Source organism: Bidens hawaiensis, unplaced genomic scaffold (genome assembly GCF_021521415.1).
Source record: "Bidens hawaiensis isolate Kalapana, Puna unplaced genomic scaffold, B.hawaiensis_p1.1 tig00028132_1, whole genome shotgun sequence".
Taxonomy (NCBI): Eukaryota; Viridiplantae; Streptophyta; class Magnoliopsida; order Asterales; family Asteraceae; genus Bidens; species Bidens hawaiensis.
Window position 1 is genome coordinate 158148 of NW_027505113.1, and position 12761 is coordinate 170908.

Below are 12761 nucleotides of genomic sequence, written 5' to 3' on the forward strand. Positions count from 1 at the left end.
CATATACATATATACACTTTAGTGTTTAATTTAAATAAAATTCTCTGATTAAGCAGTCTCTTTATCCTCTCATATAAAGCAAGGGTGTTCGGTTATAAACCGCATGCTGCCTAATAATTCGCCTTCACTTTCTAAAGTACATGAATGCACTAGAGGCTTAAGCCGAGCAAGCTGATCATCCTTCATCCTTCAGTTCAATTCGGTTTCACCAAACAAATTTCACAACCTGAATTCCAAAAATCAAGCTAGTTGCGGGGGCGCCCTAAACCAAGAACGCCCCAAGCACCCTAAGGTTTAATCCCATCACATCCTCTTTTCCTCTACATACCCTACAAATACCTACTACAAGGAGTAATGATATTATACTCGATACACTCGTTTCTTTTTCTTTAACCTTTTAACCTTAATATTGAAATGTAAAGCACCAAATTCCTCAAACAAAGAACTTATGCTTGAATATAGCTTTCGTCCGCTTTCTATCATAATCTTTTATACCACCCGTTTAACACAAACTACTATTTACCTAATTTCATTGTCAAAATTTTATTGGTTAATAAAGTATTAACGACGTCACCTAAATTAAATTTGCTAAAGGAATATCATGCTTCAAAAAAGTTATCATATATAATGATATAAAAGCAATCAATTATTTAAAAAATAAAGAACAATCTAGCAATTTCTTTTTATTTGTTAACCTAAGCACCTAATTATTAATAAAATAAAATAAATAAAAAACATTTAAGAATACTCCAATAGTTTACACTCTTTCCCATTTCATAACTTGCTTAAAACCTCAACCAAAAACATTCTTTTCTCTCTCTGTTTCTGTGATTCTGTGAGTGTGTAAATGCAACAATGGCGCCAAACAAATTTGCAACAATGGTACATAACAACACAAACAAGATCACACTTGTTCTCATCTATGCACTTCTTGAATGGACACTAATACTCCTACTTTTTCTCAACTCAATCTTCCAACATTTCATCATCAAATTCACTCAATTCTTTGGTTTAAAGCCACCCTGCATATGGTGCACGCGCCTCGACCGCCTTTTCGAACCCGAAAACAAGAATTCACATAGAGATCTTTTGTGTGAGCTTCATTCTAAAGAAATTTCACAACTTGGGTTGTGTTTAAAGCATAAAAAGTTAGCAGAGTCCCATGGTATGTGTCCGGATTGCTCGTCGAAGAAATTGGTGTGTTCGGTTGAAAGTGATGATCAAGATGAAGTGGGGTTGAAGTGTTCTTGCTGTGGGGTTGATATTGTGATTAATCGGTTGGCTAGTTGTAATTCGATTATCGATCTAATCGGATCGGATGAAGTTCAAAAACAGGGGAAAGAAACAGAGGAAACAGGGGAAACAGAGGTTGGATTATTAAAGAAAGAAGATTTAAATTCTGAGAAATTGACTCAAGATCTTGAGTTCTTTTTGGATTATAGTGGGAATCAGTTGGTCCCAATTGAATCAATTGATCCAATTGATGAAGATCAAGAATTTGGGGATTTTCAAGAAGCGCAAATTGTGTCGGAATTGAAAGCCGAACCCGAAATAGTCACTGAAGAAGTGGTTGTTGTGACTGAAAAAACAGAGGATTCATCCAAGTTTTCAGAGTTGGATTCAATGGAATTTGAAGAGACCGAAAATTCGCTCGTGTTTCATGTGAATTCAAGCAGTTCTGTTTCGGAACCGAGTCAAATGGTTCAAGAAACAGAGGAGGGTAATTCAGGTATTAATGTTAAAGCTTCGATTTTGTTGGTTTTTAGTGCTTTTTATGTTATTTTTGTTAAATGAAATTTGATTATGCAGAGGATGAAGAAGCAGAGGTTTCGATTGGAACAGAGATTCCGGTTTTGGATTCAATTGATGAGATTAAAGCTCAAGATAATTTCGATTTATATTCTTTGTCACACGAAGAACCTTCGACGAGTTCTCATGATTTGGAGTTTAATCTTGAGTGTGGTAATCAATTAATCATTCAATTTGATGCAATCTTGTTAATCTTATTTATGAATTACAATTCAAGAAAATGTGATTATATTGTTATAGGGTTTGAAGAAACTCGAGAAGATGAAAAAACAGAGGATTTGAACTTGAATGAGATTGAAAGAAAGGAATCAACGGTGGATGAATCTTTAGATGAAGGTGAAATGGACAGTGGGGATTCGAGTAACACAACCGAGAAGCTAAAACTGGCATTGAAAGCCGAGAGGAAGGCGCTGCAAGCATTGTATACCGAGTTAGAAGAAGAGAGAAGTGCTTCCGCGGTTGCTGCTAGCGAGACAATGGCTATGATAAATCGTCTTCAAGAAGAGAAAGCCGCAATGCAAATGGAGGCATTGCATTATCAACGAATGATGGAAGAACAATCCGAATATGATCAAGAAGCTTTGCAACTTTTGAATGAACTTAAGGTGAAGAAAGATAAGGAATTGGAATTGTATCGAAAGAAGGTGTTGGAATACGAGGCGAAGGATAGGATGCAGTTTTCAACGAGTAGTGTGAAAAGTGTGACGTGTTCGAGTTCATGTAGCCATTCCGATGATGGGGATGGAATGTGGGTTGATGTGAATCATGAGTCAAAAGAAGAGGGAATCGGTGATGAGAATCAGGAAAGCAGGAATGGAAATCAAAATCCGCCCGTTGACACTAGATTGGATCCAGACTCGTCGTTTGTAGACTTTGAGGACGAAAGATTGTCGATTCTTTCCCAACTTAAGGTTTTAGAGGAAAAGCTTTTCACTTTGAGTGACGAAGAAGATCGACATTTTGGCGAGTTAAAGGAAATAGAGGATTACTTTGAAGAGAATGGAAAGCATCTAAACGAGGATTACGACCATGATGGTCAAGAAGTCAACGACATGGCAAACGGGTTTCCAAACGAACCACATGAGATAGATTATCAAGATCGAAGAGTCATTGGTTCAATGAGAAATAGACCTTTTCCTCCTTTTGGGAGACTTGAAACCGAGAGTGATGACGGTGTGATCACGTCAAACGGGAATGGAAACGGATTCCATGCCAACAAGGTGGAAAACACCGCGGTCACGATGTTTGAGTTGCAAAAGAGGAGGATCGACGTTGAAGAGGAAGTTGATCAACTTTATGTAAGGTTACAAGCTATAGAAGCAGATAGAGAGTTTTTAAAACACTGCGTTGGATCATTAAAGAAAGGCGATAAAGGAATGAAGCTTCTTCAAGAAATTTTGCAACATCTACGCGATCTTAAAAATGTAGATCTTCGAGCACAAAGTTTCACCGATGGAACTCTAGTATGATCGTCTATAAGACTCTCTACGGTATAACCATAACAATTATTTTGTTTTTCTCTTATTCAGAATCCATTCAATAAACGTGGATTGACTCGATACTATCAAGAGCATCGAGTGAATCCATTTTTATATCAATATCACTAATAATTCTAAATTCCCAAGTAATATTGTAATTTATCATTTATTTCATTTGTTCTTCTATCTATAGGTAAAAATGGGGACTTGGTTTAAATGAATTGATTGAGCATCCATCAATTGAATGAAGTTTGAAAAATAGAGACTTGCTTAAATGAATTGAGGGCATCCATCCATCAATTGAATGAAGTGATCACATTTAGAAGGCTAAGCTACCAAACTTTTGTTCTTTTCTTGGTTTGGTTTGGTTGTCTTGTCCTTTTTATTATCTTGGTTTCCAAGCAACCTAAAAGCTAGCAGTTAATTTAAGAATAATATACAGCAATTAATACTTCATGTACATGCTAGAGAATCATTATTTTTAGGCCAAATTTTCTTGAGAGTTAGGTGCAAATTTACCCCACCTTTTTAAGGGGAAAAGGTGGATGGTGAATGCATGTGTATGCTTGTTTATAGGGAGTTAGGTGTCGGATCTCTTTTTATGTTTTCTTTTTCTTTTTTTATTATATTTTCCTTTATTACTTTTTTTTTCTATAAATATGTAGTGTGCTAAGCCAAGTAGATTGGCCTATTCTTGACAAATTAAAGTGTAAATTGATAATTGTTAGTATGTAAAATGGTGTTTTGTGTTATCATTTCATGTTTTTATTTATTTGCCATGCACACATGCATATGGTATAAATTGCTAATTCTAGGAAAAAAAATTAGTTGATTTAATAAAGAGCATGCAAGTAATAAATAATAAGTAGGCGTGATAAAAAAAACCGGTTTGGGACCGATTCATGGAAAACCGACCCGAACCGGTTTGAGAAGGAAACCTGTTTCACCCTAACCGGTTCATGAACCAACCAAAACCTCTGGTTTTGGTTTTGGTACCGGTTCCCCTTTTGAACAACCAACCCGGTTTTAAAACCGAACTGGTTTGAGGAAAACCGGTTTAAAACCGGCTCTAAACCGGACCGAACCGACTTGGATCAGGCCGACCTATCTTGCTTCTAAACCGGTTTGAGTCAAACCTGTTTTGACCAGCCGTTGACCAAATTGGTTCGGTTTGGGTTTAAAACCGGTTTTACACCTCTAATAATAAGTTGTCGGTTTGGTGGGAATGAATACCATCTCTTTTGGGCCTTCTCTCATTTGACCTTAGTCTGGTAATGGTTGTACTTATTGGGCTCTTTTGAGGCTATGAGTTAGTCCAAGAAACTCAAAAGAAGAAAAATGTCCAAATCTTGAGCCCAAACGGGCATTCAACGCAACCGTGAGGGCATCCATAGTGGAAAAATACCCGCAATGTCACCGTCATGTAAGCATGTAAAGGTATTTTTGGTCTATTATTATTTTATTTAAGTCACGTTTAAACTTTTTTTTCCTTACTTTAAAGATGTTTCTGTCAAGATCTTGTTAGTTTCAAGACGGTAATGAAAAATTTTAGTAACAGAATTGTCAACCCAATAACAAAAGGATTCATAGAATCATAACGGTCATGTAGAGGAAGTAAATCAATGGAGACTTTGTCTTGCCACTAAGCTACAAACCCTTGGGACTATATAGAGTCAGTGTTATAAATTAATATCATTGTTAGTTGGCGTACTTTTTGATTAGTTAAGCTAACATAGAATTTTGTTTAATTAAAAGTTACCTACTGGTGGCTCTTTTATAAAATAAAATATATTCAGTTTTGATTTTTTTAATCCTTTTTTATATTAATACAAGCAAAACATATCTGAATTGTTGACATCAGCCTTGCCCTTTGATTAACGTTCTTTTGACTTTTTTGGACGGTTCAACATAAAACATCTATTTACCTTTTCAAACAATAATATAATATAACTATATGTCAAAATAACACTCTGTTTTTTTTTCTGTAGCATTCTCCAATAACCTCATACCTCTCTTAGGTATATACAAGCATATATACATCTATATGTATAGTTTATTTGAAGTTATATATAATGCTAAGGTTTGTGAAAACAGTGGAATAATGGATGGAAATTCTAGTTATTATTTCCAAAATTTTTGGGTACTCTCGCTGTGGCGAAGCTTGGACGTGTTCGTGGGGGACTCAAAATGTATTCAACAATTCACAAACGCGTGGGGGGGGGGGGGGCTCAAATTTTAAGTCGAAAATGGGTAAATTTACACAACATAACAAAATTTTCGGACAAAAACAGGTAAATTTACACCACTGCGCAAAATAACAGGGGGCCCTCACTAACCTTCACCCTGGTCTCTCGAGTTAAAATCACATATACAGTAGGGATTTGTGTAAACCATGTAAGACCACAAAATCCGCAAGACCTGCCACACCCTGACCAGCAAATTCGTCAAAATCCGTTTATTGTTAAATATGGTTGGTTCACTGGCATAATTATTAACTAATAGCATATGAATGCATTCAGGTATCAGGTCGGGTCTGGGTCTAGTAATGTATATGAGAAGAGAACCCTGAAACTAGTCAATATTTCAATTCATATAGAAATCTAGTTGTATAAGAAGATCACGATCAGTATCTAAGCCTGGTTTTGAGATCACCTCTATCGGTGATTCTGTTCCAATTATCGTGTAAAACCTAAACTGTCCGGTTTCAATATTTTGTTAAGCCCAGCTTTTTTTAAGGCTTAAATACATAATCCGGTCCAGTGTTTCTAAACGGTTCATGGACCGGTCAAACCCACATAGGACCTGGTTCGGTTTTGATAGGCAAGACCCGTTGCACATCCGTACCTACACCTAGCTAGGCCCGCCCGAGTATGAACTAGAATAAAACAATTAAAGTATATATGTTGACCATTTCTATTCCTACTAACATCTTAATACAATGTACTATACAGATAAACAATTATATAAAATCCAAACCAGAATATTAATGTGATGTAATTAGGGATGGCAAAAAAAACCAAACCCGATGGGGAAAACCGAAACCCGCCCCGAACGGGGCGGGTTCGGGGACACTTAATCGGGGACGGGTCCGGGTTCGGGGTTTCCCCGTTTAAGTTAATCGGGTTCGGGGCGGGTATGGTATAGCCTGTACCCGCCCCGTATACCCGTTTAAAACCCGTTTAATTAAATATAATTTTTATATTTATATATAATATATTATTTATTATTTATTTTCCCAATAAGGCTGCCTAACCCATTTTCCCGTATACCCGTTTAAAACCAGTTTCCTACTTTCCCATTTGGCCATTTACCCTAACCCTAGAACAACCTCCGAGGCATATTGCCAAACTATTGAATATGATTGTGACGATGGTATTGAGGTAATACATATATATATGGTTTATCGTTTACATTTTAATATGGTTTAACATTGATTCTTATATAGTTTCCAATTAATATGTTAATGTTTGATTATCATAGCAATCCGGCGTGACAAGTGTTTGAATGGTTGAATGGGTGCGGTATGGACGTGTAAGAAGGATCAATCATGAAGTTAATTTCCGTTGTGATGGGAGAAATAAACATTTTTATGTATTAATAATGTCTTTTGTATGTGTAATGTGTTTGGATATTGAACTTTTTGTGTATTAATATTGTATTGTAATTTTGTATCATTTTCTTACAATCGGGTTTTAAACGGTGAACCCGACGGTTAAATGGGGATCCCCACGGGGAATTTAGCCCGTTTAAAAACCATTTATGCTAGACGGGTTCCCCGAATACCCGCGGTTTTCCCCGAATCCCCGATGAGGATTCCCCGTTTAGTCCCCGCGGGTTTTTAGACGGTTTTGGTAATGGGTTTTATAAACCGGGGCGGGTATGGGATTGGCATTCCCCGCCCCGAAACCGCCCCGTTGCCATCCCTAGATGTAATGTGAAACAAAGTCTTGTTTGTACACCAACACAAGGAAGAAAAAGTCAACAATAACATGACAAATAATTTAATGCAAAAAAATGACATATTCAGTGATCTTTGTGTTTGTTTTAATTTGTTGAAAAATATATTTTGAACAGCAAAGTTAACAAACCAACAAATAGAAAACGACATCGTTCTAATGCAAATATTGCATTATATATATATACACAACATTTCACACATTTTTATCAATTTATTTTCTTTATTTTTGCACATTAAATTCATGGGTTTTTTTTGTAGTTTGTAACCAGCATGATCAAATTCAAGTACTTTTGTCGCGCAATCATCAAACCCTGTGACTCTAGCTATACAGGTAACAATCTTGAATAGTTAAAGATAAGAATTATAAACTGAACCGGGTTGATCAACATGTTATAAAACCTATTTGTAAAAAACTGTTCCCGGTTATAAATCAATTTAGGAGGGAAAATGTTCGAACCTAGCAAGTCGACTCCGTTTGGAAAAAAAAAACGTTTTTTTTTTTTAATGTTTTTCAAATCGGTTCAGGTAAAAAACCATTTTCAGTGAATGAGATTTTTTTGGTGAGGTAGCATGGGTTAGAACGATTCCCAACCAAGCCCGCCTCACTAAAAAAACTGTACCGTGGCCAGGACGGTTTTTCTGTACATCTCTAGTTGAAAACCGCATTAAATGTTGATTTTTACTTGTTTCTGTATCAGAATTCTACAATATTATTGTTTTCTTTGTTTGCTAATTTATTTTGGATTTTATAATTTTTGGTGAAAAGGTATACCAGAAGATTTGAAAAAAGTTGATGTACCTCAACAACAGAAGATTTTTACATTCCAAACTTTAATGTCTGCTACAAATAATTTGGAAAATAAGCTTGGACAAGGCGGTTTTGGCCCTGTTTTCAAGGTTTGGTTCAAAGGGTTTCATCTGTCTTTTATTATTATTATTATTATTATTATTATTATTATTATTATTATTATTATTATTATTATTATTATTATTATTATTATTATTATCAAGTCCGTCTCTAAGAGCACGATGGTCGTCGTGGGCCTTGCACGAGCTATAAAAATGGGCCTCAAAATATATTAAAAGAAATTAAAAACTCATATAATATATGAAATATATTCAAAGAAATTAAAAACTTATGGGCCTCAATCCTCGATGGGCCTTGCATGATTGCCTAGCCCGCACATGCTCTAAGACGCCCTGATTATTACTACTACTACTAGGTTAGAACCCGTGAAACACGCTGTTAACTAAAGAAACATTAAGTACTTAGAAATGATGATTTAAGAATGACAAAACGTTATTTTAAGATAAGATATGATTAAAAGTCAGTTTGTAAGATGAAAGTAAGTTACCTTTTTACCCAATTTGTTTCAAATTTAAATAAATTTTTTTGATATGTTGCGAATGGCTGAAAGGTGAAATAAGATAAACGTAAAAAGCTAGATTGGGCTCATATAATTGTAACACGTGGCGGTGGATAGTTACTTATTTACTAAACTATCATCATTATTATTATTATTACTTTTCATGATGATTAATAATTAAATGTTGATTATTATTATTATTATAAAATTATTATTTGGATATGCAGGGGAAGTTGCAGGATGGAAGGGAGATTGCTGTGAAGAAGCTTTCACAAACCTCAAAACAAGGGAAAAGAGAATTTACAAATGAAGCCAAATTATTAGCTTGCATACAACATCGTAACGTCGTTAGTTTGTTAGGGTATTGCGCGTCCCCGGAGAAGCTTTTAGTGTATGAATATGTCGTTAACGAGAGCCTCGATAAGCTCCTTTTCAGTACGATCTCTTCTCCGCCGTTTCTTTTCTATAAATCTTAAAAAAAGATATTTTAATTTTTTTTGGATTTTTATTGTTTTAGAATCGGCAAAGAGGGGTATACTTGACTGGAAACGAAGATATTCCATTATCATTGGTGTAGCGCAAGGCCTGGTTTATCTTCATGAGGACTCGCGTGATCGTATGATTCATAGAGATATTAAAGCGAGTAATATTTTGTTAGATAAAAAATGGAGACCCAAGATTGCTGATTTTGGCATGGCCAGACTCTACCCTGAAGATAAAACTCATGTCAACACCCGTGTAGCCGGTACCGAGTATGCACTCCCAAATCAATATATGATTTTTTTGAATTTGATAACTTATTAAAGTGATGACTTTTAGAAAATATTTGCATTAGAATATATTCTCAAGTACATATATATAATAAAGGGCTTGATCATCATATCATATGACTTTTGTTTTATTTAATATCTTTCCTTCTATATTTGTAAATACAGCGGATATATGGCACCAGAGTATGCGTTGCATGGTAATTTATCAGTGAAGGCAGACGTATATAGTTACGGTGTAGTGGTCCTAGAGCTCATTAGTGGTCACAAGAACTCTACATTTAATCTTGATCCAGAGTGCCAAAATCTACTTGATTGGGTAAGAATTTGGTCTGTTTTACCGTTTACGTATACTTTGACTTTTGAAGTCAAATTTATTACTTATCAAACAGAATCATACATAGTTTCTTTAACAAAACTACCATCAAATCATTTTGTTATTATCATCTACTAAAACACCTATTGTGGTATTACATTTTTGGTTCACAAGTTCTAAACTGTAAGTCAAAGTGGAGACTGTTTGACTTTCAAAGTCAACTGCAATACAGTCTTGAATTGTAGCTCAAACATCAATATTTTTGTAGGTGTATAAGCTATATGAGAAAGGTAAAAGTGTAGAAATTATGGATCCAACACTAGCCACAACAGTGGACACTGATCAGGAGGCGGCTTGTATACAAATCGGATTACTATGCACGCAATCTGACCCGAAGTTACGGCCCACCATGCGCCAGGTGGTAGTGATGCTATCGAAGAACGTGGGCCCACTAGACGAACCAACCACACCAGGTAGATCCTTTAGTTCATTATCTTCAACAAGGAAATATTCCAGCCGGACACATTCTCGCTCTTCAAAATCAACCACTAGCGCCACCACTGCAACCACGTCTAGCAGTGCCAGGCGGTACCACTAGCACGTGTGCTTCGATCTTCAAATCCTCATCATAAGTATCATCCACCAAGTTCAAGTTTTGCATGTTTAGTATCATATCCTTATGGCAGTTAAAGACTAAATAGTGACGTTAAAGATTAGTTAATTGTTGCATTTTTTTTGTACAAAAGTGATTTAACTCATTTGACTCATACACCATGTCTCTTATGAATCAGTATAAAAAAGATTATAATAAAGTATGACATACATGTTTAATAACTGCGCGAGGCTCTAAACCAGTACATGCTAAGTTTGAATGTATCAAAACGTTACTCGGGTGTGACATGACACACTTAAATAATTCTTCACTGCCTACGTGATGGTGACATGACGCTTTAACTAACAAGTTTAACAGCATCTACAACAAGTAGCATATTTTAAATCTTGCTTCTATTGCTCTCTTCTCTTATCGAACCACATGGGTCTTCACAATAGGAGTGTGCACGGTTCAGTTCGATTCAATTATTAGCCTAAATTAAATTAACTAATCGGTTTTTGATTAATTGGCTCGATAAAATTTTCAGTTCGGCTAATAACTAAATTTAAATTTGGGCTAAAGTTTTTACTTTGTAATACAGGAAATGAGTGCATAAATATTAATTTAAAACTATATGACTTTTATTTAAATAATTCTTTTCAGTCCCCCCAATTTTTTTATTTAAAACTATATGACTTTTAGAATCTTTTTATTAATCTACAGCTGTAAGTTGGTTGTATATATGGGTAACAACAAAAACTAAATTTAACCGAAAGTTCGGTTTTACAAAAAAACATAAAACTAACCGGTCGTGTTTTTTTTATTCTGTTATAACAGTTTGGTTTTTTCGGTCTCATCCACAACCCTACTTTTTGCAATATAAAAGACAAATTCTGCTGATGAGAAATTATTATAAAAATTCCTCAGAAATTAAGTACATTATATTGGGACTAAATGGTATTTGCTTTTCTGTAATGTACTTTGATAAATATTATGTTATTGTTGACTGCATGTGCATATGTTGTTGCAGTTGATACTGAAACGATTGAGAAAGGATTTAAGGAACGATACAATCACCATATATACTTAGTACGGGGATCAGGAATGGGCGGTGAAGATAGGCGACGGTTGGGTGTTTGGCGAGTGGCGACCGTTATCAAGAGAACATAGATACTTGACAACACTGGTGAGGGCTTAAGAAAAATATAAAGCATTCATAGCCAATATTGTTTTGAATGTGATACTAAGACATATGTAATCACCTATGTGATGTGGTTCATATTATTCTAGTAATATTATTACCTATGTTATGTGCATGATTCGCAATGTGAGTAGTCACATTTATTGAAATTTAAATATAACTACGTTATTCCCCATGCAGATGTCCCTTCCCGTTGTGGATGTGGCCGTCCACCAAAGGCTAAAGAGCCTATTTTGCCGGTGGCTGTTTGTCAAAGTGAAGAGGCCGTCCTCCAAAAGCGAGGGTCTCTCCTACTCTGACGACTATTGCACCGGCTGTAAGTGGATGGAAACGTGGACGCCCACCTAGGTCGTGAGCTCTGAAGCAAATGCTACATCGCTCACCAGTCTGACATAACGATTATGTGTTTCCATTTTATTGTGAAATACTTTTTATAAAGATGTTAACTTAAAAGCATAACTACTTATATTTGTGTAATAAAGAGTCTAACATAATGATTACGTGTTTACTTTTACTAACGCATTCATTTTATTTCGTTGAAATCTGGCTAAAAACATTTTAATGTGAATGAACTTATCAAATCAAACTATTAAAGCGATAAGCTTACTAATAATTAAAACTAATCTCTTAAGACTCTTGTTTTATAAAGATGTTAACTTAAAAGCATAACTACTTCAATTTGTATAATAAAGAGTGACATAACGATTATGTGTTTACTTTGACTAACGCATTCATTTTATTTCATTGAAATCCGGCTAAAAACGTTTTTAATGTGAATGGACTTATCAAATCAAACTATTAAACCGATAAGCTTGCTAATGATTAAAACTAATCTCTTGACTCTTTTAGAGTTCATACCTTTTACTATCACACATTGATTAACTTTCATTACTCTTAGCTCCTTTGCTCCTAGTTAGATCATGCTTCTCTTGCTCTCTTCCCGGATTGAACAACACGGATCTTGACGGTAGGGGTGTGCATGCTTCAATACGACTTCGTTATTAGCCCTAATTAAATTAACCAATTGGTTTTCAGTTAATCGGTTCAGTTTATTCGGTTAATTTTTCAGTTCGGTTTGGTTAAATTTTTGGTTCGGCTAATAACTAAATTCAAATTTGGGCTTTATATGAAATAGATACATAAGCATATGAAATGAAGGTATAACTACACGAAATGGTGGCATATAACATGAAATACATTAAATTGATGTATGAAAACTAGAAATATATGAAAATATAAATGGTTCGGTTAATTTCAGTCGGCCAATGGTAAA

At 35.1% G+C, this 12761-nt stretch overlaps 2 protein-coding genes across 3 annotated transcripts; both read left to right on the forward strand.

The window, feature by feature from the left end:
• The first annotated feature begins 792 nt into the window (after window positions 1-792).
• On the forward strand, window positions 793-3296 carry LOC143610808 (myosin-binding protein 2-like). Of its 2 annotated transcripts, XM_077085183.1 has the most exons (3): window positions 794-1729; window positions 1810-1962; window positions 2050-3296. In XM_077085183.1, the coding sequence occupies exons 1-3, from the start codon at window positions 856-858 to the stop codon at window positions 3276-3278; spliced, it is 2256 nt and encodes a 751-aa protein (XP_076941298.1). In that variant the 5' UTR covers window positions 794-855; the 3' UTR covers window positions 3279-3296. The 2 variants fall into 2 exon arrangements, with proteins under 2 accessions (XP_076941297.1, XP_076941298.1); XM_077085182.1 differs by having other exon boundaries at window positions 793-1729; window positions 1810-3296.
• Window positions 3297-8025: 4729 nt separating this feature from the next.
• Window positions 8026-11787, forward strand: LOC143610811 (cysteine-rich receptor-like protein kinase 43). Its single transcript, XM_077085185.1, has 6 exons — window positions 8026-8142; window positions 8840-9047; window positions 9130-9364; window positions 9548-9698; window positions 9964-10168; window positions 11669-11787. Exons 1-6 carry the CDS (start codon window positions 8080-8082, stop codon window positions 11785-11787), a joined length of 981 nt encoding a protein of 326 aa, XP_076941300.1. The 5' UTR covers window positions 8026-8079.
• Window positions 11788-12761: the final 974 nt, after the last annotated feature.

Excerpts from the sequence above, each read along its gene's own strand:
- LOC143610808 (XM_077085182.1), top strand. The coding sequence starts at position 856 with ATGGCGCCAAACAAATTTGCAACAATGGTACATAACAACACAAACAAG. Across the intron at positions 1,730-1,809 it reads AACAGAGGAGGGTAATTCAG|AGGATGAAGAAGCAGAGGTT; the intron begins GTATTAATGTTA and ends TTGATTATGCAG.
- LOC143610811 (XM_077085185.1), top strand. The coding sequence starts at position 8,080 with ATGTCTGCTACAAATAATTTGGAAAATAAGCTTGGACAAGGCGGTTTT. Across the intron at positions 9,365-9,547 it reads ACCCGTGTAGCCGGTACCGA|CGGATATATGGCACCAGAGT; the intron begins GTATGCACTCCC and ends TTGTAAATACAG. Across the intron at positions 10,169-11,668 it reads AGACGAACCAACCACACCAG|ATGTCCCTTCCCGTTGTGGA; the intron begins GTAGATCCTTTA and ends TTCCCCATGCAG.